The sequence below is a fragment of the Eurosta solidaginis genome, chromosome 5 (assembly GCF_040869045.1).
Source record: "Eurosta solidaginis isolate ZX-2024a chromosome 5, ASM4086904v1, whole genome shotgun sequence".
Taxonomy (NCBI): Eukaryota; Metazoa; Arthropoda; class Insecta; order Diptera; family Tephritidae; genus Eurosta; species Eurosta solidaginis.
Genome location: NC_090323.1, coordinates 44,128,807 through 44,153,493, shown reverse-complemented (window position 1 = coordinate 44,153,493; position 24,687 = coordinate 44,128,807). Strand labels below are relative to the sequence as shown.

The 24,687-nt window shown below is 39.9% G+C and overlaps 3 protein-coding genes across 5 annotated transcripts in view; 1 reads left to right on the top strand and 2 right to left on the bottom strand.

Annotated features, from left to right (window-relative positions):
• Positions 1–12,977, bottom strand: part of NaPi-III (Na[+]-dependent inorganic phosphate cotransporter type III) — a 73,508-nt gene extending 60,531 nt beyond the window's left edge. For 2 of the 3 annotated variants that reach the window (XM_067788849.1, XM_067788852.1), the window contains exon 1: positions 12,876–12,977. The gene's annotated coding sequence lies outside the window, so the exon portion shown is untranslated. Of the gene's footprint in view, positions 1–12,583; positions 12,732–12,875 lie in introns of those variants that run through there. The other variant, XM_067788851.1, reaches the window with a different exon arrangement.
• A 6,057-nt stretch (positions 12,978–19,034) lies between these two features.
• Ufd1 (ubiquitin fusion-degradation 1-like) lies at positions 19,035–21,050 on the top strand. Its single transcript, XM_067756843.1, has 5 exons — positions 19,035–19,191; positions 19,258–19,384; positions 19,471–19,898; positions 19,962–20,141; positions 20,789–21,050. The coding sequence occupies exons 1-5, from the start codon at positions 19,189–19,191 to the stop codon at positions 20,951–20,953; spliced, it is 903 nt and encodes a 300-aa protein (XP_067612944.1). The 5' UTR covers positions 19,035–19,188; the 3' UTR covers positions 20,954–21,050.
• Positions 20,980–22,231, bottom strand: mRpL2 (mitochondrial ribosomal protein L2). The gene is made up of 3 exons (XM_067756844.1): positions 21,608–22,231; positions 21,343–21,555; positions 20,980–21,275 (listed from the first exon to the last, which is right to left on the bottom strand). Exons 1-3 carry the CDS (start codon positions 22,089–22,091, stop codon positions 21,070–21,072), a joined length of 903 nt encoding a protein of 300 aa, XP_067612945.1. The 5' UTR covers positions 22,092–22,231; the 3' UTR covers positions 20,980–21,069.
• Positions 22,232–24,687: the final 2,456 nt, after the last annotated feature.

Genomic DNA, 24,687 nt, shown 5'->3' with positions numbered 1-24,687 from the left:
AAAATAAATTCTAGAGTCACCCCTGGTCCACCTTTATGGCGATATCCCTAAATGGCGTCCATCTATAGAACTATGGCCCACTTCCTCTGAAAATACTCTTTAATACCTTCCATTTGATACACATGTCATACAAACACATTACAGGGTTACCCTAGGTTCTTTTTACAACATGGCGATTTTCCCTTACTTTGTCTCCACAGCTCTCAACTGAGTATGTAATGTTCGGTTACACCCGAACTTAGCCTTCCTTACTTGTTTTATATCTCTTTTGGGTTAGAAGTGATCGAAAGCAGCTATGTGTTCACAGTACTAGAAGTACTCTGAAAAACGGTTATGTACTTCCTCACTAGCTTATAATTTTTTTTAATGCTGGCGAAAGTGCTTTGATTTCAATGTAAAAAATAATTACAAACCATCTCGCTTCCCAAGGCAGCCGGTTCTATGAACCGGAGCGACTCGGGATTTTTCCCGACCAAGGGCTGTCATTTCAGTGTAACCCCATTTAATTTGTTGCATCCCTCCCACAAATTGTCATCCTCACAGCAGATCCTTGCAGCGTGACTGCGCTATATTCTCCTGCTCAGGGAGGGTGTCGAACCCAATCCAGGACCTGTACCTGACCCCGGTCCAGAGAAATGGTTTTGCTGCGTTTGTCGGGAAAGAATATTTTTAGGACGGCCACATTCTTGTCAGTGTGTCACGTGCAAGGGATGGTTGCATCGGACAGGATGTTCTGGGCTAGACCCCAAAACCCGAAGTCCTCGTAACTTTTATAAATTGTTTGCGGCTCCTTGCTGTTTACGCCCAAGGGCGTCCCGTAGTCTGCGCCTTAGATTCTTAGGTCCCTACCACCTTTTGCACCGTTTGCCAGCACAGAATATATATGTTTGCAACATCTGCCCAATGCAGCTCCTGCCTTGGACGATGTCACTTTCCTAGATGTTCTGGTCTCAGCGACGGCAACCCCCCGACGGGTTTCATCGCGCCATACTGCCAGGCCGCAAACCCAACTACACCGGGTACCCAAATGCGTCTCTCCCGTTGCACTACAGAATTCTGCAGTTAAACTGTTATGGGTTAACTGGGAAGCTCACGGAGATGGTTGATTTCATGAAGCGGCATAATATCCGCATTGCAGTGATCCAAGAGACAAAACACACAGCAAGATCTTCTCTGCAGGCCAGCTTTGGACATAACGTCCACAGAAAAGATCGCGAGAGCGGAAATGCAGGCGGTCTGGCGTTTATCACCAACCACACAGTGCAATATAATCTATTTGATCCCGACATCGGCATTTTGCTACCGACTGTCTTACACCCTAAAATCTTGGGTGTGACGTTCGATCACGATCTACATTTTGGATTGTACCGAAAATCCAGAGCCGTAATAAAATCCTCAAACCCCGGCAGTACTTGCGGTAAAGACAAAGAAACGCTCATTACTACTTACGATGCGATTGGACGGCCGATTGCATGCTACATGTCCCCGATATGGTCGCCAAGCCTAAAGGTTACTCACTGGAAGAAAATACAGGCCTGCCAAAATACTGCCCTCAGAACCGCTACGGGCAGCTCAGCTGTCTTCTTAGTCCCCAGAACACCACGTACACAATGAGGCGAGAGTACTCCCCATTAGGGAGAGAAATTAAATGCTAAACAAACAGTTTCTGTTGAATACCCAGAAACCTGAGCATCCCAACAGACATCTGATTGATGAAGCTACACCTCCCAGGGGATTGAGAGGTAATCTCCATGAGCATTATAGCGGCAAAAATTGCATGCATTTCCCTACCGCCAAAAGAAAATTTGAATCATGTTTCAAAGCAGCTATAAAACGGCGCAAATATTTATCACGTCGTAAAGGGTTAAAAACATGATATTTTCCTTCACACATCAATAACGTACTTTCCATAAAATATTTCAAAAATACAACATTTGCAAAATTTTGCAAATGGACACCAGAAATAAGTTTTTTTGATCTCCTGAAAAGTTACTGAAAAACACATAACTGTTTTTGTGAGCGCAGCGACGTTATGTATATGCATAAACGGATACGATTAGCGACAACGCCCACTTTGAAAAAAAAAAACGATATAGAATTTTCGAATAATAGAAAAAACGCAATAACAGTAGGAGTGACTAAACTTGATATGCTAGTTTACTTTACGGCGGAAAATGGAAAATTTAGTTAAATCTTAGAAAATGGGCGTGGCACCACCCACATTTTTAAGAAGAAAATTCAAAACTTCTGCAAGCCGTAAATGAAAAGCCATTGAAGATATTGTGTTGAAATTTGGCATAGACGTTGACCTTACCACTATACATACTTACTTACTTACTTACTTAATTGGCGCTTAACCGTCTAAACGGTTAAGGCCGTCCAACAAGGCGCGCCAGTCGCTCCTTCGCTCCGCAAACCGGCGCCAATTGGTCACACCAAGGGAGTTCAAATCGTTTTCCACCTGGTCCTTCCAAAGGAGTGGGGGCCGCCTTCTACCTCTGCTTCCATAGGCGGGTTCTGATAGAAACACTTTCTTGGCCGGAGCATCGTCTTTCATTCGCATAACATGGCCTAGCCAGCGCAGCCCCTGCGTTTTAATTCACTGGACTATGTTGATGTCTGCGTATAGCTCGTACAGTTCATCATTAAATCTTCTTCGGTACTAGCCATCGCCAACGCGTAGAGGTCCATAAATATTTCGAAGAACTTTTCTCTCGAACACTCCCAAAGCCGCTTCATCTGCTGTTGTCATGGTCCATGCTTCTGCCCCATATAGCAGGACGGGTACGATAAGTGACTTGTAGAGTATGATTTTCGTTCACCGAGAGAGGACTTTACTTTTCAATTGCCTACCTAGTCCAAAGTAGCATTTATTGGCAAGAGTGATTCTTCGCTCTATTTCAGAGCTGATGTTGTTGCTAGTGTTGATGCTGGTTTCCAAATAAACGAAGTCTTTTACTATTTCGAAATTATGGCTGCCAACAGTAGCGTGGTTGCCAAGGCGCGTAAGCGCTGACTCTTTGCTGGATGACAGCAGGTACTTCGTTTTGTCCTCATTCACCATCAAACCCATCTTTACCGATTCTTTTTCTAGTTTGGAGTAAGCAGAACTAACAGCGCGGGTGTTTAGGCCGATGATATCAATGTCATCAGCATATGCCAGTAATTGCACGCTTTTATAGTATATTGTTCCAGTGCGGTTAAGTTCTGCAGCTAGTATAATTGTCTCTACTATATACATACACCTTATGAGAAGTAACAAAATCAGCTTGAGACCACTCCCACTTAAAAAAAAATGTTCAGAGTCGAACGGTAACAAAAAATTTAACAACTTTTTGGTATGCAACTAAATTATAGTGATATTTCACGTCAGGAAGAATTCTTTTTAAACAAAAAGCATAACTGAAATTTAATATAATTCTCGTTATTGGGCGTGGCACAGCCCACATTAAGGAGAAGAAAATTTAAAAGCTTTGCAAGCTGTAAATCACAAGAATTACTTTGCAAAAATTATGGTTCTTGTTTCAATTAGATTGGGCGGGATTAACAGACGGCGAGAGTTGCACATGATCGGTCAAGCGGGAAAGGCGTGTAGCCAAGCGCAGGGGGCTGTAAAGTGTCGAAGATCATGTGTGGTCTTATAATCCTGGACTAACAAAGTAACTCTCTTCATTAAAAGAGAGGACTAATGAGTGGTATTTCGATTGGACATTGCCCTCTGGCGTCACATGTCTTTGAATTAGGCTTGGGTTAGTTGGTTGGTTAGTAGGAAGTGCGGGTTGGAGGAAAAAACGTTCAAACATGTTTTCTGCTAGTGCAAAAGACTACAGCTATAAAAAGTGATACTGCTATTATATCTAGATGCACCAAGTGACATAGTTCCTAGAAAGCTTCTAGTATTTGCCAAGAGGACGGAGTTATTTTATAACATAGGTCCTGGTTTCTGATAGGGTTTTGGTCGTTAAAGAAACTTCTGGTAATACCAGGAGTCACTGAGTCCATGTGTGGTCTTAACGGACCCGCTAGTACAACATAACCCAATCATGTCTGCGCCCTCATTAAGCTCAATATCAAATCTTCCCCAAGGTACGTATAGGTTCATACATCATCCGGCTGACTAGTGATCTCTATTATACAACCGCTATTATCTTCTGTTCTGCCTCTGTCATATCTCTGCTTAGCCATCTGGGGTCCTGTAGGTTTGTTTATCTTATTTCTGACTTAACTATACATAAATAATGGGATTTCTATATAGTCTATTAACTCTATTATTCCATATTGAAGAGGCTGTGACGGCAGAACTTTTTTTTATCTTAAAAGCAATTGTGTTGGTCTACTTGAATTCCTTACCACACAAAAGATGAATTTGCCTATCATTTTAAAGCTTAAGAAATCGTGTATCTGTTTAAGACTTTACCCTAGCTTCTAATTAAGACCTTCCTTAATGGTCAACGGAGATTTGATGTGTCGACTTTCAAAGGATTTTTGGAAATTTATTGCGCCCAAAACGTGCTTCTGTGCTTTATGGAAATGCAGTCAGAAAGGCAGACATACATAAAGCCCACACAAATAACTAAATATTGTACATACTTACAATTAAGTGTCCTGGGGTAATGAGCGCGGGTATCCAACAGGGCACAGCTGGAAAACGTACATAAGCAGCGAAGAATAGAGTTATAAAAACGGGAACACGGTTCAAAATGTGAATGAACAGTTGAGCATATACAATTAACAACAACAAAGTCAATAAGATTTGGCAAATACTTACATGAAAATTACAGTTGGGAATTAAGAAAAGTTACCCAGAAGGAAAATATTGAAGCACTTCTTTTTATTGGCCATTATAAAACAGCTTCTTAGCGATAGAAATGTACATCAGCCCAGCGTTCTACTGAGATTGTTTTCTGGGCTCCTTTTCGAGAAGCGGGCTGTTGATATGTTGGGCTCATCCCATTCGAAAGCAATGTCTTACAACGAGGCTTGAGATGAACTCTTTTTATAAGCTATTAGCAGACGCGGTACACGTTATCCGCATTTGCCTCTTACGAAAACTCAAACAATGCCACGCCTCTGGGCGACATATTATCGAACTATGAATAAGTTACTTGGAATACTTCCAGGAGAAAAGTTTCCTTAATATTAGCTAAAGCCAAAAGCTACTTTTGTAGCAAACTCAAAGCAAATCGCATAATAAATAAGATTTTTTTTGTAATAGGTCGGCCGCTGGTCCAGACTACATTTTATTGGAATCTCATATAGAGCAATACGTTTAAACTATTAACCGAGAGTGTTTTAATAGCGATTTCCTTTTTGTACTTATTATTTAAGAATTCATGAGCTTAACACTGGCTTATAAAAACTGAATATTCAATTGTTATGTTTTTCTAAGAGAAACTGAAAAGAAAGAAAGAAACATTTACTGGCATACTGCGATGGTACCATTTCGAAAACCACCACGTAATTATCATTAGGCAATTTCGTAATGTTATCAAATGTTTCACCGAGATTCGAACCGCGAATCACACGATGAAACTGCATTTGCCTTATCCACTAGGCTATCCTGCTTGTATTTGTTTCCTTGCTTAATTCAGTTTATCTCATTTCTACACTAACAACACAATTGAGACATTTTTCTCTATATTGATTTGTGTGTTATGTAGATTTGTTTTAATTTCCTTTTTGCTTAAATTTTTACAACAAACCTTTACAGAAGGATACAGAAATACTTTATGTTGGCTGCTGAGTTGAATATCACATTATCTTGGCTGTGCTCTCAAAACGTCCCCAGAAATAAATAAAATAAACGCCCTATTCCAGAATTAAAAGTATTAGAAGCAATCTACTCCGAATAAGTAAAGTTGTAAGACACCGAAACACTCCCGATTAATAAACGCAAGGCGAGATAATCTCCGAAGTCTCAAAATGATCCCTAAACTAAACCCAAACAGGCCAATAATGATCTCAAGTCCAGAGGGATCCCTCTCGTCCCTACATGACCCCTAAAATATACGCTCGCGGCTTAGTATGATTTTTCGGGTTTAAATTTTGAGCAAGTTGAAGAAATCTATAGCAAGTCCTATTCCTTAGGCGATCTTCTTGCTGAAGTTGTTCATAGTGATCTAAGTATAAGACCTTTGTACCCACGTTATTATCGCAGATACCTGGTTCACTGGGATGAGCATGGCGCAGTTGATAACCTTTAGCTAAAACAGCTGCCAGTTGTAGACGGAAATAAATGTAAGGTCCAGTTCCGTTCTTCCACTGCTGAGTGTTTTCGGCCTAATGAATAGATCTTCAAGAAATTTTTGAACCAGTTTCAAGACTGTGCAGAGGTTGTCGTTTCAAAAACAAATAACTCATTTAAGAAAATTATGTAAAGTAGCCGGCCATTGTGCAAAATTTTGCAAAATTACCCACGCTTCGAAATACATATACCTTTATAAGTATCACAATAACCACGCCACTAAGTAAATGCACTATAATAATGTGACACACAATGGAAAATTGCTGCGAATGCCCGATGAGCTATCAGCATTTACATATACAAACACAAACGCACCGATGATGGGACACGCACAATCCAAGGACATATGAATTCGGTATGTACCATAGAAATAGCAGGAACGAGAACAATAATAATCATAAGAACTATACAAACTACAACTACAACAACTACAACAGAATGAATACCATAAAGGGGCAGCTTCTCGTGGATTACCCAATTCGCCAAAATCTAACAAGATGCTTTTCAGATTTCTCATCGAGTCAGACAATTTGACGTTGTTAGGTGTCCACCAAAACAAATTCCTTTTTGCCATAACCAGGGCAACATTGGTTTAATATATTTTTTATACTCAGCGTGCTTTGCACACAGATGATAACCACGCCCACTTTTTATAAGTATATACATATAACATTTTGGAAAACACAAAAAACCTGATTATTTAGTAAAAAAAATACACCTAGAATGTTGAAATTTGACGTGTGGGTTGATATTGAGACTCTTGATAAAAATTTGAAAACATTTTTTAAAACAAGCGTGGCACCGCCCACTTGTGATAAAATCAATTTTACAAATATTATTAATCATAAATCAAAAATCGTTAAACCTATCGCAACAAAATTCGGCAGAGAGGTTGCCCTTACTATAAGGAATGCTTTGAAGAAAAATTAACGCAATCGGTTAAGGACCACGCCCATTTTTATATAAAAGATTTTTAAAAGGGTCGTGTACGAATAAAATAAGATATATCTTTGCAAAAAACAGCTTTATATCAATGGTATTTCATTTCCCAAGTGGATTTATAACAATAAATAGGAAAAGCTTCAAATTTTAAAAAGTGGGTGTGGCACCGCCCCTTTTATGACTAAGCAATGTTCTATGTTTCGAGAGCCATAACTCGAAGGAAAATTAACGGATCGTAATAAAATTGGGTACACAAATGTTCCCTATAGCAGGAAATATTTCTAGAAAAAATGGACGAGATCGGTTAAACACCACGCCCACTTTTATATACAAGATTTTTAAAAGGGTCGTGTACGAATAAAATAAGCTATATCTTAGCGAAAAGGAGCTTTGTATCAATAGAATTTTACTTTCTCAATTGAATTATAACATTAAATTGGAAAACACTAAAATTTTTGAAAATGGGCGTGGCACCGCCCCTTTTATGACTAAAAAATTTTCTATGTTTCGGGAACCATAACTCGAAGAAAAATTAACATATCGTAATGAAATTGTGCACACATATTTTCCTTATAGCATAAATATTTTTAGTAAAAATGGACGGGATCGGTTAAAGACCATGGCAACTTAGATATAAAACAAATTTAAAAGGGTTGTAGACTAGAATAATAGCTGTAACTGGGGAGAAATTTTTCTTTTAAACGGGCAGTGCCACGTGTTATATAGAAAAGTAATTTATCTGAAATGAAATGTACAATTGAAGCTCACGCTGAGTATATAATGTTCGGTTACACCCGAACTTAGACATCCTTACTTGTTTTAATCATCGATTTTATGCTTCACAAGACGATTATGTGACTCTCAAAAAACATTTGATACGGCATCAGCAAGGCAGGCGAATTTTCGTTGAGGAACTTTTCATGGATTGAAAAAAGGACACTTGGAATGTTTGCTACACCACTTCCGAAAGGCGACCGCGTTTAAAAAAACCTTTTTCTAAAGTATTTTGATGTTGTTTTTCCTGGGATTTGAGCCTAAGACTGCCAATGTGAGGACGCTTCCACCACAGGGGCCTTGGTATAATAAAGATAGACAAAGTCTTATTCCCGACGACATTCTGGTGATCTCAAGTTATTTACGGAAGGATTATGTGGGATAAACCAGAAAGCTCAACGTGGTCATACAAAATCGCTCGCAAGACAGTCGGTGTTAGTGCCGAAGAGTACCCAGCAAAGGTGCAACATCAACAAGAAATTTCAAAGCCGCTACGGAGTGTCTTTGTGGGCCCCTAGCGGGTTAGGGGCTTAGAATATTCCCGCAGGTATGCGCGACGTAAGAGGCGACAAAAATACCAAATTAATTCAAAGGGTTGTGTAACGCAACCCTTTCAAGGAGTGGCCAGTGCAACATATAGCTTCTACAAACCAATTGTCAACCTCACCTACCCGTGGCGAATCCTGCTTCTTTAACAGCCGAGGCTCTGGCGACCCCAAGTTCTTAAAGGATCTAGGGGGTGGGAGGGCGGTATGGCCTAGCAGGTTTCATGTGCTCATACTAAATCATTCCCGAAATGGTCGGGCTAGTACCTTATTGGTGCCTGTTACCGGAACGTACCGGATCTGCATCCGGCAAAGGACCATCTGCATCACCAAGGCCTTAGGGGAGTGACGTCATCGCTAAAATAACAACAACAAAACAGTGTTTTTGTGGCTTCAGAATCGAAAACGAAGACTTTATTGTACATGCCAATGCCGAGTATCTTCCCTAAAGTTCCTTTGCAGGTATAACACGCAGCTGAAGTCTCCTTTGCTATAGGTTTTATGCTCGGTAATTTTAGAGATAGCATTATAGCATATCTTTTGAAGAGAATGAGCTCCGTTCGATTACGACTACCCAACATACTTTTCCCTTCCCTTCCCTGCTAGTCGCGAAATAAGGAAAAGTGAACTGAATCATCAGTGTATGCAACTAATATTTTTTTTTTTTTTTGCATTAGGAGCTTTCGAGTATTCGGTAAGAACCTATAAGTTTAGAGGAAGGGCACGTAGGCCTTAAGTTTCTATGGAATATTCTGATGGGCAGCACCCTATTCATCTTATTGTACGGCTCCGAAAGGTGGGCTAACACACTTTAGAATAAGCATGGCGACATGCTCCTTACTTTTATAAGCAGCTCTGAGGATAGCCTACACCTATCGCACTGTATCAGGATTAGCCATACAAGTGATCACCGAAACAATCATGACCGACATATTAGCACTGGAAAGAAGAAGGTTTTGAAAAGCAAAAAGTAGACTAATAAAGACCATGTGAAAGGCGTTGGTCAAAAAAATTATAGAAGAACATTTAGACTGTGGCAAGAAAGCTGAGAAAATGAACAACGTGGCAATTAGACATTACAACATTACAAAAGTACTCTGTGGACCTTAATAAAATAAATAAATAAAAGGCTTGATATTTCTCCGAGAAGTTTTAGACCGAGCTTCTTTTCCATTTTGCGTCGTGCTCCTTTTTATTTGTTCATACAAATTGGCGGGACGGGGCCTACATGTTTTATAACGACTCTGAGCAGATGAATTTTTGCTGTGGAGCTTTTTAACCCAATCCCCTTCTTCGAAAGATTTTGATGTTGCTTTACGCGGGCCTTGATCCCAGGCGAGCATGCTAGGATGGATCTGGGCACACCTTGAAATGCTTGCGATGGAGCTAGAACCGAAAAATTCGCGAGCGAAATGTTGCGCAAATCACTGACGATTATGGTACAGAAAAATGCTGAGCGGCACAGACGAGTGGTATCAAATAGCAACCAAGCTACACATCGTCATTAATTGGCGCTTAACCACCTACGCTATTTCGGACGTTTCGTTACAAGTGCCGCCAGATATCTCTGCTTCTCAGCAACTGCTGCCAATTGAAAGCACCCAGGAATGTCAAGTCTTCTTCCAACTGCCATTCCCAACTCAATGGAGGTCTCCCCCTTCCACTGCTTACAAGCTGCAGTGTCGACTTAAATACTTTCTCGGCCGGAGTGTCTTCTTCCATTCGAATAACATGACTTAGTCACCGAAGCATCTGGGCTTTCATTAGCTGCACAATCTTCATAGTTGCGTAAAGCTCATACAGCTCATCATTATACCTTCTTCTATACTCACCGTCGGCATCTCGGACACGACCGTAAATCTTCCGGAGAACTTTTCTTTCGAACACTTTAAAAGCCATTTTCTCGACACCGTCCAAGATCACGAGCCGTACATCAGGACGGGTATGATGAGCGACCTTTAGAGCGTGATTTTTGTTTATAAAAAGAGGACTTCACCTTTCAAATGCCTGTTTTGTTCAAAGTAGCACTTGTTGCAAGAGTTGTTCTCCGGGTTATTTCTAAGCTGACATTGTTTTCGCTGGTAATGCTAGTATCAAGGTAGACGAAGCCCTTCACATTCTCGAGCTCATATCCGTCAACCGTGCCATGGATTTCAAGGTGTAAAAGCTTCAGTTCTCTCTTGGATAACAACAAGAACTTCATCTTGTCCCCAGAAACCACACTCAAAACAAAAAAAGAGGAATCTTAACGCAGGAATAACATAAGACTCTTGAAAGCCCCCAGCGGGTTAGGGGGTCAGAATAAACCCACGGTTGTCGTTGTTGTTGTTGTTGTAGCGATAAGGTTGCTCCACAAAGGCTTCGGGGAGTGTTATCTATGTGATGGTCCTTTGCCGGATACAGATCCGGTACGCTCCGGTAACACAACACCATTAAGGTACTAGCCCGACCATCTCGGGAACGATTTATGTGGCCACATTAAACCTTCAGGCCATTCACTCCCTCCCCACCCCCAAGTTTCATGAGGAGCTTGGGTTCGCCAGAGCCTGGTCTGTTAGTGAAACAGGATTCGCCGCGGATAGGTGAGGTTGACAATTGGGTTTGGAGAAGCTATATATTGCGCTGGCATCCTGAAGGGTTGCGCTACACAGCCCCTTGAATCTGGTATTTTAGTCGCCTCTTACGACAGGCATACCTACCGCGGGTATATTCTGATCCCCTAACCCGCTGGGTATGCCTGTCGTAAGAGGTGACTACTGAAGGTTTAATGTGGCCATATAAATCGTTCCCGAGATGGTCGGGCTAGCACCTTAATGGTGTTGTGTTACCGGAGCGTACCGGAGCTGTATCCGGCAAAGGACCATCACATCGATAACACTCCTCAAAGCCTTCGGGGAGCAACCTTATCGCTACAACAACAACAAGACTCTTGAAACCCAAAATTTATGGAAATCCACCCTGAAGTAATGCGAAAGCGGTCCCAGGGTGGGGGACAGTTCTAAAGGCTGAATAGTTATTAGTCCAAGGGCATTCAGCGATGGCGAAAATTATGCTGCTTTCATTTTCATACCGCCCCACGCCCGCAAAAAAAACGCTTGATTCCAAACCTTTCTTCCACGTAGCGTGTTTCTTTCGGCAGTGTGCTCCTTAAGCGAGGCGCTGCAGCATTCCTCAATGTACAAAACGCTTTTTCGCGTTCTTTGGTCTTTATTGGCGAATTGGGCTATGATAAAAACGCACACATATATATACAAATATATCACCGAGCACTCGTGTATATGTATGTGTAAGTGTTGCAGCCTCATGTAGCGCCACACGCTTTGCTGCAGCTGTCATGTACGATTATGTGATTGACAGATTTTCGTAAGGTAGCTAGCCAACGATGATGTACTTTTTAGTTTTTATTTTTTTTAGCACAAAATTTAAAGGAAGAAAATAAGTAATCGGTATACCGAAAAATAGGAAATGTTGTAGTACAGTCACAATTACCAAACCGCCAATTGGCTTTAGTCACGCTTTAACATAGTTTGAATTTATAGGTTAGTGGCCCTTCACAGGCTGACACATCCATTGACCATCTCCATTCACTCATACCACTCATACCACCATCCACCCCACCCACATAACAAATCACTGCCACTAAAAACTTAGTTCATGGGTATATCGATTTTTAACCCATTTTGATGATTGCATCAGCGCACGTTAATAATTGCATCAGAGCGCTGTAATAGTCATCACTAACGTCAAATATTCAAAAACTTACGAATTTTACAAAAAAACTATGTCGAAATTGATTGCTTTGTCGGCTTATTTGCCCATGTCAGCCACCCACTTGCGAATGGGTGGCATGGAGTCGAGTACGGCGCTAATAACGGCGACAGTGCCTTTGATTGTATTGAAAAAAAATCAATAGAGTTTAAGAACTCCTCCTCTGTCCCAAAATTATATGCCATGAGCTGCACATTTCAATTTGACTTGCTCTTTTTTTCATATGTCCTTAAAACCCTTAGACACTCCATTTCTACGCTTATACATAATAAATGAAACATCTACGCTTGCCATCTTGACATTCGCATGCCTTCATTTTTCGTCGGCACCCTTTACTTTTACACCGCACTTGCTACTCCTTTATATAAATTTGCAGACACATTTTGTAATATTCTCGTCGCAAATCCGTTAACACTTAACACAGTATTTTTCTTCGTCTCCTCCAAAATTTGCCAATAAGAACAGCAAAATTAAAATTTGTGCTCACTTTTCAATCACTTCCACCTTGCGTAAATTATTAACTTTGTTTTTTTTTATTTATTATTTGCTATTTTTACCATTTAATTTCTTTTAAGATTGGTTTTTCCTTCTTTTGTACTCACTTGTTTGTGAAATATTTTGAAATAAATTTTTCCGACAAATGCAAAGTTAAATGGAAAACTCTGCCAGCGAGAGTGAAACTGGACTGATTTGACTGACTACGCGTTTATCGACCGCATGCATGTGTTTTGTATTTCCTGTACAATGTATACCCACCAAAATATTTGCATCTCACATAAAGCGCTTAGCGTGTTATGGCGCGTAGTGTGCTTGCTTTCCATAGCGAAATGCCTTGTAGAAAATACCAAATTTGAACAGGGAGATCAGGGCCGGATTAACCCTCAACGGAGCCCTAGGCAATCATCAATTTGTTTTTTCTACATTTTAAACATGTCGTTTTCTACATTTGTTTTCGGCAAATTCACCAATTATATCATCAATATCGATTTTATTCAATAAATCTGTTGTAGCACTTTCAGCAGCCTTGATTCTTTTTAATTGCGAGAAGGATCATTCGGCAGAACAATTTGTGATCATTAATGTTAATGTGTTAGGAAATATATCGGCTAATTGATCTTCCATTAGAAACTTATACAAATGATTATGAGTTTTTTGTGCATCCGTGTATCTGGAGTGCACGTAACTTTGGAATTGTTTCATTTGAATGAAAAATTCTTCCAAATCTGTAGAATAAAAAATAACTAAGTTATTTGTAGCTTCGTGGAGGTCTCCATCACTTAGAGAAAAGTTGATTAGAAATGTAAATCTCTCTGAAACTTTCATATACAATTTCGCACATCGTTTGATTTTATTGTGAAGATTGTCGATGATTTAGAGAAACCTTTCCGTCATTAGGTTGTTTTTCTACGACCAGTACGTTTTACGATTTCTGTATAACCTACACCAGGTAATAATTGTTTTATTTTTCCGTTTTTCCTCGAAATCATTGAAGTTTTCACGGAATGAAACTAAACTCTCTTCCAACGATCCGTACAAAAAAGCAGACGTTTTTAAATCTGCTTTTTCACTTTGCAATGACTTACTCACTGAACGTATAGCAGTCAAAATAGAGTTGAAGGCTTCTACACCTTCTGTTCCAAAAATAACCGAAATTTGTCAAATATATTTTGAGATAATTCTTTTTATTATTCAATATACTCTCCTTTTACTTCAATACACTTCTTTGCACGCTAATACAATTTGTCAAATGAGTCGGAAATGTCCTTTTTAGGAACCTTGTCTAGTTCGTCGATCGTCGCCTTTTGAATGCGGTCAATTGAGTTTTATTTAGATGAGTAAGAATTATTTTCAGTTCTTATTAAATTTTTTTCACTCTCTAGAATTTTATGTTTGTAAGAAAGTTTTAGAAGTATTTTTTTATTTTTCGGGGCCCCCTAAAATCGGGGGCCCAGGCAACTGCATATTCTGCCTAGTTGCTAATCCGGCCCTGAGGGAGATAATTGTTTTCTTAATAAAAATGGGGCCTTTAGGAGATAGTCGGCAAACCCTCGAATAGTTGTTTTGCTAAGAACGGTGCACATCAAGAGCTCATCGCAAAAAGGCTGCCAGCTGGTAGAAATCATGAAAAAGTGGTATACTAAAGTTTTTTCGGTTGTTGTTGTTTTAAGACAAATGTCAAAATGTTAGGCGGATATTATTATTATTATAACTATTAGGCCTCGATGCACTGCGACTCTTATTTAGACTTTCTGTACTTGACCCTTCAGCCTATTACTGTATGTAATTAAGTATCTTTCCAGGCTTTTTACGCCATATCACTTAGGGATTATGAGTCACGCCACCTAAATGGGAGAGTTTCTTTCTTGCCAGAGCGACGACTTCGCAGAGAATGTGAAACGGCATTTTTCGGATAGATTTAACTTACCTAAATATTATCGTGAACTACAGTGCCTCGTATAGTAGCCACAGAGTTCGTAAGTCCTCTCTGCTTAGATAAACGAGTTTGCCTGATACTCGCGTTGCTGGCAGTATAAACAATTTGGCCTCACTTTGGCCTGAGCACTCTATACAGTATTATATGACTGCTTGGTTTCCCAGTAAGGTGGATATACATAAACCCTCTGGTCGATTTAAAGCAAAAAATACTTCTAGGCGTTTCGTTATTATCTTATGGCGATATCAAAGCATCAAAGCGTTTATGTATAGCCCCCTGTAGTGTTGTTCGAAGGTGTGAAGTACTGTTGCCACTTTGGTCCATTTATACCAAAAATGGTGTGTTTGGTCTCTCGTTTCCTTTGGGTCAGCTTGGCTTCTTAAAAAAATGCATGTAAAAAATATTCAAATGATCTAGTTTTACATATTTATGGTACGCACAGTCCCTTTAATATTAAAAATATTTAAATTTACGATAATAACAGTTCAAGTTTTTGAGCATCCCTTTATAAGTCAACAGTTTATTGTTGACAATTTGAAATTATTTACACATTTTTCATCTTTCTTTTTAGTTTTCAAGTTCATTTCTATTTTCAATACGTTTATTACTCAGCAATTCAATGTGTTTTTTTGTGTTTATGTGTAAATTTATTTTGAAGTGGTATTTGTAATTTCTTGCAAAACAAAAACAAAAAATTTACGCTGTGATAAATTGTCAAAGCTTTGCCAGTTGGATAACTTAACAGGCCAAATTAGAAAGGACTGTGAGCAGCCTAATTGTTTTCAGCAGATGCATCAAAACAAGCCCTAGGTCCACTCATGGCGGAACCATACAAGGTGGCAGCATGGTGACATATGTACCTACAAACATAAATAAAAGTTCCATGTAATTTGTTTTTTTAAATTCGATGGATTAATGTCAAAATCGAACTGCGCCGGAAGTTGATGTATCAAATCAAATAAAAAAGTACAAATCGGCTATCTCGTGCTGTCACTTTGTATAGTTCCGCCAAGGGTTCACTTGCAGAATTGCAAGTTATATTTTTAACCAAGAGTTAGTTTCAAAAATTGTAAAAAATATATTAGTTTTTCAGGAAAAATTTGAGAAAAAAATTTAATCTTATTTATTGTGTAAAAGAACAAAAAAAATTCACAAAATCGGTGCTTCAAAAATCATTGACTAATTTCTATAAAGTGCACAGTCCGTACCGACCCATTCGGGGTGCGTATTCCTCCGAAAAGATTTTGCAGATCTCTCCTAAAACTCGCCATGCACTGCTTAAAATTTTTCATAAGAATGGGTGGGACCTACGAAAAAGTTTTGATCTGCACGCACATGTGTATTGAGTGGGCCAAAGGGAGTACTCCGGAAGTACTCAAACGATGTTGACAGGTTCTACTGCAGCTGCTATAGCAATGTTTTCTATATCAAATACACAAAATTCTTAACTCACTTTCAATAGTACTACTAAAGTAAGCAAACAATACTTGGATGACCTTTACGTGCAAAATCTTATTTGGTCAAGGAATTGAAGCATAATGAAACTATTTTCAGGCCTATAATAAAGTAAAAATTAATTTTAATAACCGTATTACAAGGCAGCACTGTATTCCTTATGTCTTTTAACGGCTTGCATAATTTTTTGCTGGGTACCACAAATAAACATCTAAACGCACACTCATTGCTCTTCGCTATAGCAAATTGCGTGTATGTGTGATATTTTGCCGACTTCCGCTCGCATCTGCTCTTCCGTTTCAAGAGTTGCTTATGTATTGATGGAATATAATAACTTTTTACAAAAAAAATTTAAATATAAAAGGTTTATTAAAAATTTGAAATATTTACAAATAAAATTTAACAAAAATATCTTACAGGGGCGAATAGACTATGCTATGATGGCGGCCACTGTGTCCGCCTACCACACCGAAGGTCCAGGCCCCATGCAAATCAATATCAAAATTATAGAAACAACTTTTTCAATATGAAGAACATTTTTCTAAGCGACAGTGTTTGGCAAGCACTCCGAGTGTATTTCTACCATGAAAAGCTCTCAGTGAATACTCATCTGTCTGCAAACGCCGTTGGGGTCGGCATGAATCAAGTGGGTCCCGTCACGCCCAATTGTAGAAAAAATTACAAGAAGCGCGACGCAAATTGGAAGAGAGGCTCGGCCTAAAAATTTCTTCGGAGATTATAGCGCCTTACATTTATTTATTATTTTTTTGGTCGCTTCAATGCAAAGAAACCGGCAAGGCAACTCATTTGTATGTTTTGGCGCTGTGAAATCGTCAAAGCGAGGCAAAGCAACTAACTGGGCGACTCGTAAGGATCTCAGATAGACTGAATGTGTCTTTATTATGATGCACTTAATAGCAGGGCACTGCTTTCAGGCGTCACATGCCTACATACATATAAGACCAAGAGACGGTCCGAAATATGGGGCCCGAACCATAGTTTTTTGCACAGAACACCTTTCTGCGTTGGCGGCTTTCGGCCGCGATTTAAAAATATAACCCTGAGTGGGTCCGACACCGGTTTGGATCAAAACTAAATGCGCGCAGAACACCTTTCTGCATTAGTGTGTGTGTGAGTGTTTACAACAAATCTGGCAAAAAAAACAACAACCACATGAAATTTTGATCCGATTTTTTGCCTATATCTTTTGACAGAAATAAAAATTTAATTTTCGGATTCTAAAAACGGAGGTCGAGACGCGTCTTTTGATATCACCTTTGATAATTTTTGATAAAAATTCGATGGTGCACCGTCTTGTAAAATGTTACCAAAAATAAAACACGGCTAATATGTTAGTGCTAAATGAAAGTTTGTTCTCTATAAAAATGCATACTGAAGAAATTTCGGATACTTGTGAACTCTAGGCGGGATTTTAGCTGGAGACATTGGTGCTTTATCGGTAACCGTATCGTAACCTTCCCAAAGAGGATAGATATATCTATATATATATATATCCTCTTTGCTCCAGGTAAAGTAAATCTGCAGGTAAAATTCACGTTATATGGCGGTTATATAAATGGTAAAACCGCAGTAAAATTGATTGTCAAATGACTCGAAAATGTAGAGTGAAATGACCGCCATTTGACGAGCATTGTGACGTGTGTGAGCAGCACAGTACTATGCTCACATCCTATAGGTGGGAGCGGAATGCACGATCACATTAATAGGAACGAAACGGAAAATTTGCTCACAAAACCTAATCCGCCCATTCAAATGTGACTATGAATATAACCGCTGGGAAAAGTCATAATGACCGTAAAATGACTAGTCAAATGACGTGGAGCGTTTTTGCAGGGAAAGATGACCACACATATCTTTAGTGTAAAGCGCCAAATACACGACACGAACATTTCCGCGAACATTCCCGTTATGTCATGTTTCTGTAACCTTTTCTGTCGTGTATGGTGGTGTTTGCCAGTTCGCGCAAATGTTCGCAAAAAATCAAAATATTTTAATTTTTGGCGAACATTTGCGCGAACTGTTCGTGCGTGTATGGCGAAATAGCTCATAATCGTAGTAATTTCTGAACGGAACAGACGTGCGCGGAAAAGTAAAATGGACAATAAAAAGTTTCTGAGTGAATTTATTGAAATGTATAAATCTTTGCCATCATTGTGGCAAGTAAAAAGCAAAGATTATTGTAATAGAATTAAAAAGAATAATGATTATGCGACTTTAATCGAAAAATTAAAAGAAGTAGATCCTGATGCCACAAAGGATACAGTTATAAAAAAAATAAGTAGTTTGCGGGCGCAACACCAGCGTGAATCAATCTTTTTTTTGCGATCTTCTCTCTTTTTTTTTACCCTTAATTGCGACAGCGAGCAATATTGCTGCAGCACAATTGTTGTCCGTATTCATCGCTGTCTGAAAGAGAACTAATGTTCGGCCAAAAGTTCGTATGGTGTATGGCCAAAGCTGCGAACAAGATTGCGGAATGTTCGCGGAAATGTTCGAGTCGTGTATTTGGCGCTTAAGTGGCATCATCGACATTCGTACTCACTGTGAATTTCTGCGTATGTATGTATGAATTTACGTATGTATGTTCGCGAACGAGATGAGAGAAAGAATAACATTAGATAAAACGAACTATAAGAACAAATAGAACCGAAATCGAAGATCTAGTTCACTTGTTCAGTTGAGAGACCCGGTCAATTGAACAAGTTCAGAACGAAACGACCCAACTCTAAAATCAGGGCTGTCAAGGAATCCAAGTCGGATTTGCGTTTTGTCGGAATTACAAACCAATATTGATTAAAATTAGTGTCACAAAACCGAATGGTTTTGCTCTCTTCGAATGTATCTGGGTCACACGTCATTGGAACGTAACCCTTAGATCGATTCTTAAAAAATATCGATGTTAAAATTATATATCTAGGAAAGAATGACAACTGAAATTGTAAACAAAGTTTCACAATAACACCCAGTCATTGGAAAAAAAATTGTAGAGTATTGAAAAAATCGAAATGGTAAGATTTTTAATGTAATAAAATTGATTTTCACTTATTAAATATTTACACTCACATTTACTTTAGTTTCATTTTAATGGTTTCAACATGGAGTTCCTGGATAATGGGCACAGCTTTCAGGAAACTTATAAGTGTTTCCCAGTAGCCATGTTGCCAGGAAATGAACGTGAAGATTTGGAACGTGGTGGCAAAAGTGAGCTCTTCCTTATCCATACATACATACGAAATTACAAAAAAATGCATACATTTAATATTTTTTATATCAATTACAATACGCAGTTATTATGCCACCATCTGCATTAGATGTGCTCACACGTCATAATGTTGAATATCCTATGCTCTTCAAGTTGACTAATCGTGCACAAAAGCGTAGTACACATGCTGGCGTGCTTGAGTTCGTGGCCGAAGAGGGAAAATGTTATTTACCCTTGTGGATGATGCAAAATCTCTTGATTACTGAAGGTTGCCCCGTGCGTGTAGAAAGTGTTAGTTTGCCTGTTGCAACATTTTCCAAATTTCAACCGCAAAGTACTGATTTCTTAGATATTACCAATCCCAAAGCTGTTTTGGAGAACGCTCTACGTAATTTTGCTTGCCTAACAACGGGCGATGTGATTGCTATTAAATATAATAAGAAGGTATATGAGTTGTGTGTGTTGGAGACGCGTCCAGGTAATGCTGTAAGCATTATTGAATGTGATATGAATGTAAGTGTGTTGAAGGGTGGAGAGAGTATTTGAAAAATGTTAATATGCGGGCCATAATTTTAGGTGGAATTTGAAGCTGCCGTTGGTTATGAGCCACATAAACCAAATACTGAACAAGAACCAGAAGAAGAAGTACAAGATCAAGTAATGGAAGAAGTAGTTGAGACATTCAAAGGAACCGGTGTGCGTTTGGATGGCAAGAAGAAAAAGGATAATCAACTTGATGCCCCAGTTATTAAGAGGGTAAGTTATACAACACATACATTTTAGATGAACACAAATGGTCTTGCAAAGTGTGTTCCGTGGATGAATGCATAATTTAAAGAGTTGTTCGCCGCTTCATTTAGCTTCCGAAAATTGTTATCCTTCACTTTTTTAGGGGAGCGACGCAGCAAATTAGATGGGGCTAAACAGAAGCAACAGCATTTGGTTGAGAAAATGCCTATTCGATTCGCACGAGGGGTCAAACGAATCGATTTCTAGGCCCTCTTCTAGTATCTAGAATTCATATCCGGCAAAGTACTGCTCACATCGTATCACCTTCTTATTGTATCAATACTTCGCACCATCTAATAGATGCGATCGCCAACAAGTATTTTCATCGATGTCCTCTATTGGATGAAGGAAACTAGCAAGTTTCAATAAGGTTGGAATGAAGAGACATGGGCGTTAGACATTTGTTCCATATTGTTATTGAAAAAATGTTTGTTATGTGGGAATACATATATGCAATGTTGATGCATATGCCCAAACAAGAAGAACGAAATAAGGGAAAAATATATCTAAATTGCATTACAATGGTCTATTGATTATCTATGTATTTAAGCTTTGTTAAATAAACCGCATAATATATATTTTTATAGCTTTTATACAATTTTTGTGATTTACAGGTGCTTGCACGTGGTGTGCCTGACTACGATTATCAGTTTGGTTACTTGAAGTTCGATCGTTCAATTAAACCCATAAGTGAACGCGCACCCAAAAAAGACGATGAAGATGACGAACCAGAAACTTTCCAGGGTCAGGGCTTCTCGATGAAATCACGTAAACTTTGAATGCGTTTTTTTTAAATAACACGTAGTTTAGATGTCCAGTTTGAAAATGTTTTAATTAATTATAAATTTATTTAATAAACTTTTAGTTATAAAACAATTGCAATGTATTGGGGGCTTTACACATTCCATGTTAATTGGATTACCTCTTCTTTGGGCTTTGGTGGTGGTTTCACTAATGCCATTGGCGGCAAACGACGTATTTTACGCCCATGTTTACCTTCTTTCCGTTTCCATAAACCCGAACGTGGGCGATTGCCCATTGCACGCATATTTTGAGCGCTGCCCACATGCTCCTTATTGTGAGTAATATTTGATACACGACCTGTGTAAGTAGGATAGAATACAGCTAGCTAAATACAAACAGATAATAAATTTCTGTAAAAGCCTACCAACTGTCGCCATACATTTACGATCGAATGCAAACTCACGTTTGGAAGGCAATTGCACTACAACCTTATCATCGAATTTACGTATAATTGTACCAAATGTGCCAGCAGCATGTATCATATGGAAGGGATAACCAGGATTCTTTTCCAAGTTGTGTATGCGCGTACTAACGGGCAGTGCACCAAGCGGATAAGCATCACCTTCATTTGGACGAACTGTAAAACGATTTTAAGCTAAATCAAACCTGTAGTATTACCATTAACCTACCTGGTATTCTTGGTATGAACCGTGATGTTTTTAATACATCACCCTCTTTCATATTTTCTGTCGCCAATATATATTTCAATTCGTCCCCTACACCTACAAGCGCTATTTTTGCTGTTCGGCAACCGTCATCGATTAATTCCAATACAAGCTCTTCCTGTGGCGGTCCTTCTTCGGGTCCATCACGATCCCACTTCACCCAATGATATTTATGTTTTATTCCACCTCCTATACCTTTGGCCACCACTCGTCCGGTAACGGGATCACGCCCAGCCAAATGTGTGGTTTCCAAAGGCTTTACAGTGTACTCCTTAGGAAAATGAACTATTCGCCGAAATTGCTGACCCGCACCTGGTTTGGGTTTAATCACAAATTTACACTTGCCACGCATTTGTATGGTGGACGCTGGCTGAAGTGTACTCTTTTTTAGCTGGGATCTGGCTGCATTTAGTGAACAATTGCCCAATAGCCGTGCTAAAGTATTCATTTTTTATGTAATGATAAATTTTTAAAAACCAGAACCCAAATAAAATGTTTCCTGACAGAGCAATGATACGAATCAGCTGTTTATGACTCGAGATGTTAAAGCATCGATAGTTTAAGATTTATCAGAGTACGCAAAAGTAAAACGAATTTCGACATGGTAGAACCCAAGGCGAATGCATACCAGGGTAGTGGTAAAGCGAATTCAATCGATTCGCCGTGCCGAAGAAATTACTCAAAAGAAAATTCAATTGATTTTGATTAACTGACATATTAAAGTACTAGCCTTTACCCGCGGCCCCGTCCGCAAGGAAAAATTTAAATATATGGGCTATTCGCGTTAGCCTGCTTATCAAGTTATCTGTTTAAAATTTTGTTTTCTGTCTAATGCATTTTATTTTTGTAATTGAGTAAAAAAAAAGAACTAAATGAGCTGATAACCTGATAGGATCCCAAATGATCACGAAATTATCCAGAAAAAGCTACGAAATGACCCCACGCTATCGCGGACGGATCCCGAAAACCATCCAGAAATGCCCGAAAGGGTATCCAAAAGTTCCCGGAATAGTCCCAAAAAACCCGAAATGACACGATTCTAGACGTATCCAGAGAACCACACAGAAATGATCCCTGAAGGTGTTCCAAAATGATCCCGAAAAGGTTCCGAAATGACGCTGACGGGCTCCCGGGCGGATCTCAAAAACCATCCAGAAAATATCCAGGAAGGGTCCCTAAATTATCCCGACATACTCCAGAAAAAGTTCCGAAATGGCTCCGAAGGGATCCACGACAGATCGCGAAAACCATACAGAAATGATTCCGGAAGGGTCCCAAAATGATCCCGAAATAGTCCGGAAATGACCCAGATGGGATCCCGCACAGATCCAGAAATGATCCCGGAAGGGTCCAAAAACTATCCCGGAAAAGTAACAAAAAATCCCGAAATGGCTCCTACGGCATCCCGGACGGAACCAGAAATGATCTCGGAAGGGTCCCCAAATGATCCCAAAATGGTCCCGAAATGACCCTGATGGATCCGAGAAACCATCAAGAAATTATGCCGGAAGGGTCCCCAAATGATCCCGAAATAATACAGAAAGTCACGAAACGACCCCTAGATCCCCAAACGATCCCGTATTAGCCCCGAAAAGGTAACGAAATAACCCCGACGGGATTCCGGACAAATCCCGAAAACCATCCAGAAATAATGCCGAAAGGGATCCCAAATGATTCCGAAAAAGTCCCGCATTGATTTCGACGGGATCCCGAACGGATACCGAAAATCATCCAGAAGTGATGCCGAAAGGTCCTCAAATGATCACCTAATAGTCCCGAAATTACCCTTAAGGGGTCCTGGACGGATCCCGTAAACCATCCAGAAATGATCCCGATATAGTCCCGAAGAAGTCCCGAAATGACCCTGACGGGATCTCGAACGCATCCCTAAATGACCCTGACGGGATCCCGGACAGATCGCGAAATCCATCCAGAAATGATCTTGGGAGGGACCCCAAATGATCCCGAAAAAGTCCCGCAATGATTCCGACGGCATCCTGAACGGATACCGAAAACCATCCAGAAGTGATGCCATAAAGGTCCTCAAATGATCACCTAATACCAAAATGACCTTGACGGCATCCCGGACTGATCCCGAAATCCATCCAGAAATGATCTTGGGAAGGTCCCAAAATGATCCCGAAGTAGTCTCGGAAAAGTCCAGAAATTACCCTGACGGGTTCCCGGACGAATCCTGAAAGCCATCCTTAAATGATCCCGAAAAAGTCCCGAAATGAGCCTGGCGGGACCCCGAAAGGATCCCGAAAACTATCCAGAAATGATGCCGGAAAGGTCCTCAAATGATCTCCTAACAGTTCCGAAAAGACCCTGACGGGATCCCGAACGGATCCCGAAACTATCTAGAAATGATGCCGAAAGGGCCCGCAAATGATCCCGTATTAGTCGAGAAAAAGTCCCGAAATGACCCCAACGGGATGCCGGACGAATCCCAAAAACCATCCATAAATGATGCCGAAAGGGACCCCAAATGATCCCGAAAAAGTCCCGCAATTATTCCGACGGGATCCTGAACGGATACCGAAAACCATCCAGAAGTGATGCCGGAACGGTCCTCAAATGATCACCTAATATTCCCCAAATGACCCTGACGGCATCCCCGACAGATCCCGAAATCCATCCAGAAATGACCTTGGGAGGGTCCCAAAATGATCCCGAAATAGTCTCGGAAAAGTCCAGAAATTACCCTGACGAAATCCCGGACGAATCCTGAAAACCAATCTTAAATGATGCCGAAAAAGTCCCGTAATGACCCTGATGGGACCCCGAAAAATATCCAGAAATGATGCCGGAAAGGTCCTCAAATGATCTCCTAATAGTTCCGAAAAGACCCTGACGGGATCCCGAACGGATCCCGACAACTATCCAGAAATGATGCCGAAAGGGCCCGCAAATGATCCCGTATTAGTCGAGAAAAAGTCCCGAAATTACCCCGACGGGATGCCGGACGAATCCCAAATACCATCCAGAAATGATCTTGGGAAGGTCCCAAAATAATCACGAAATAGTCTCGGAAAAGTCCAGAA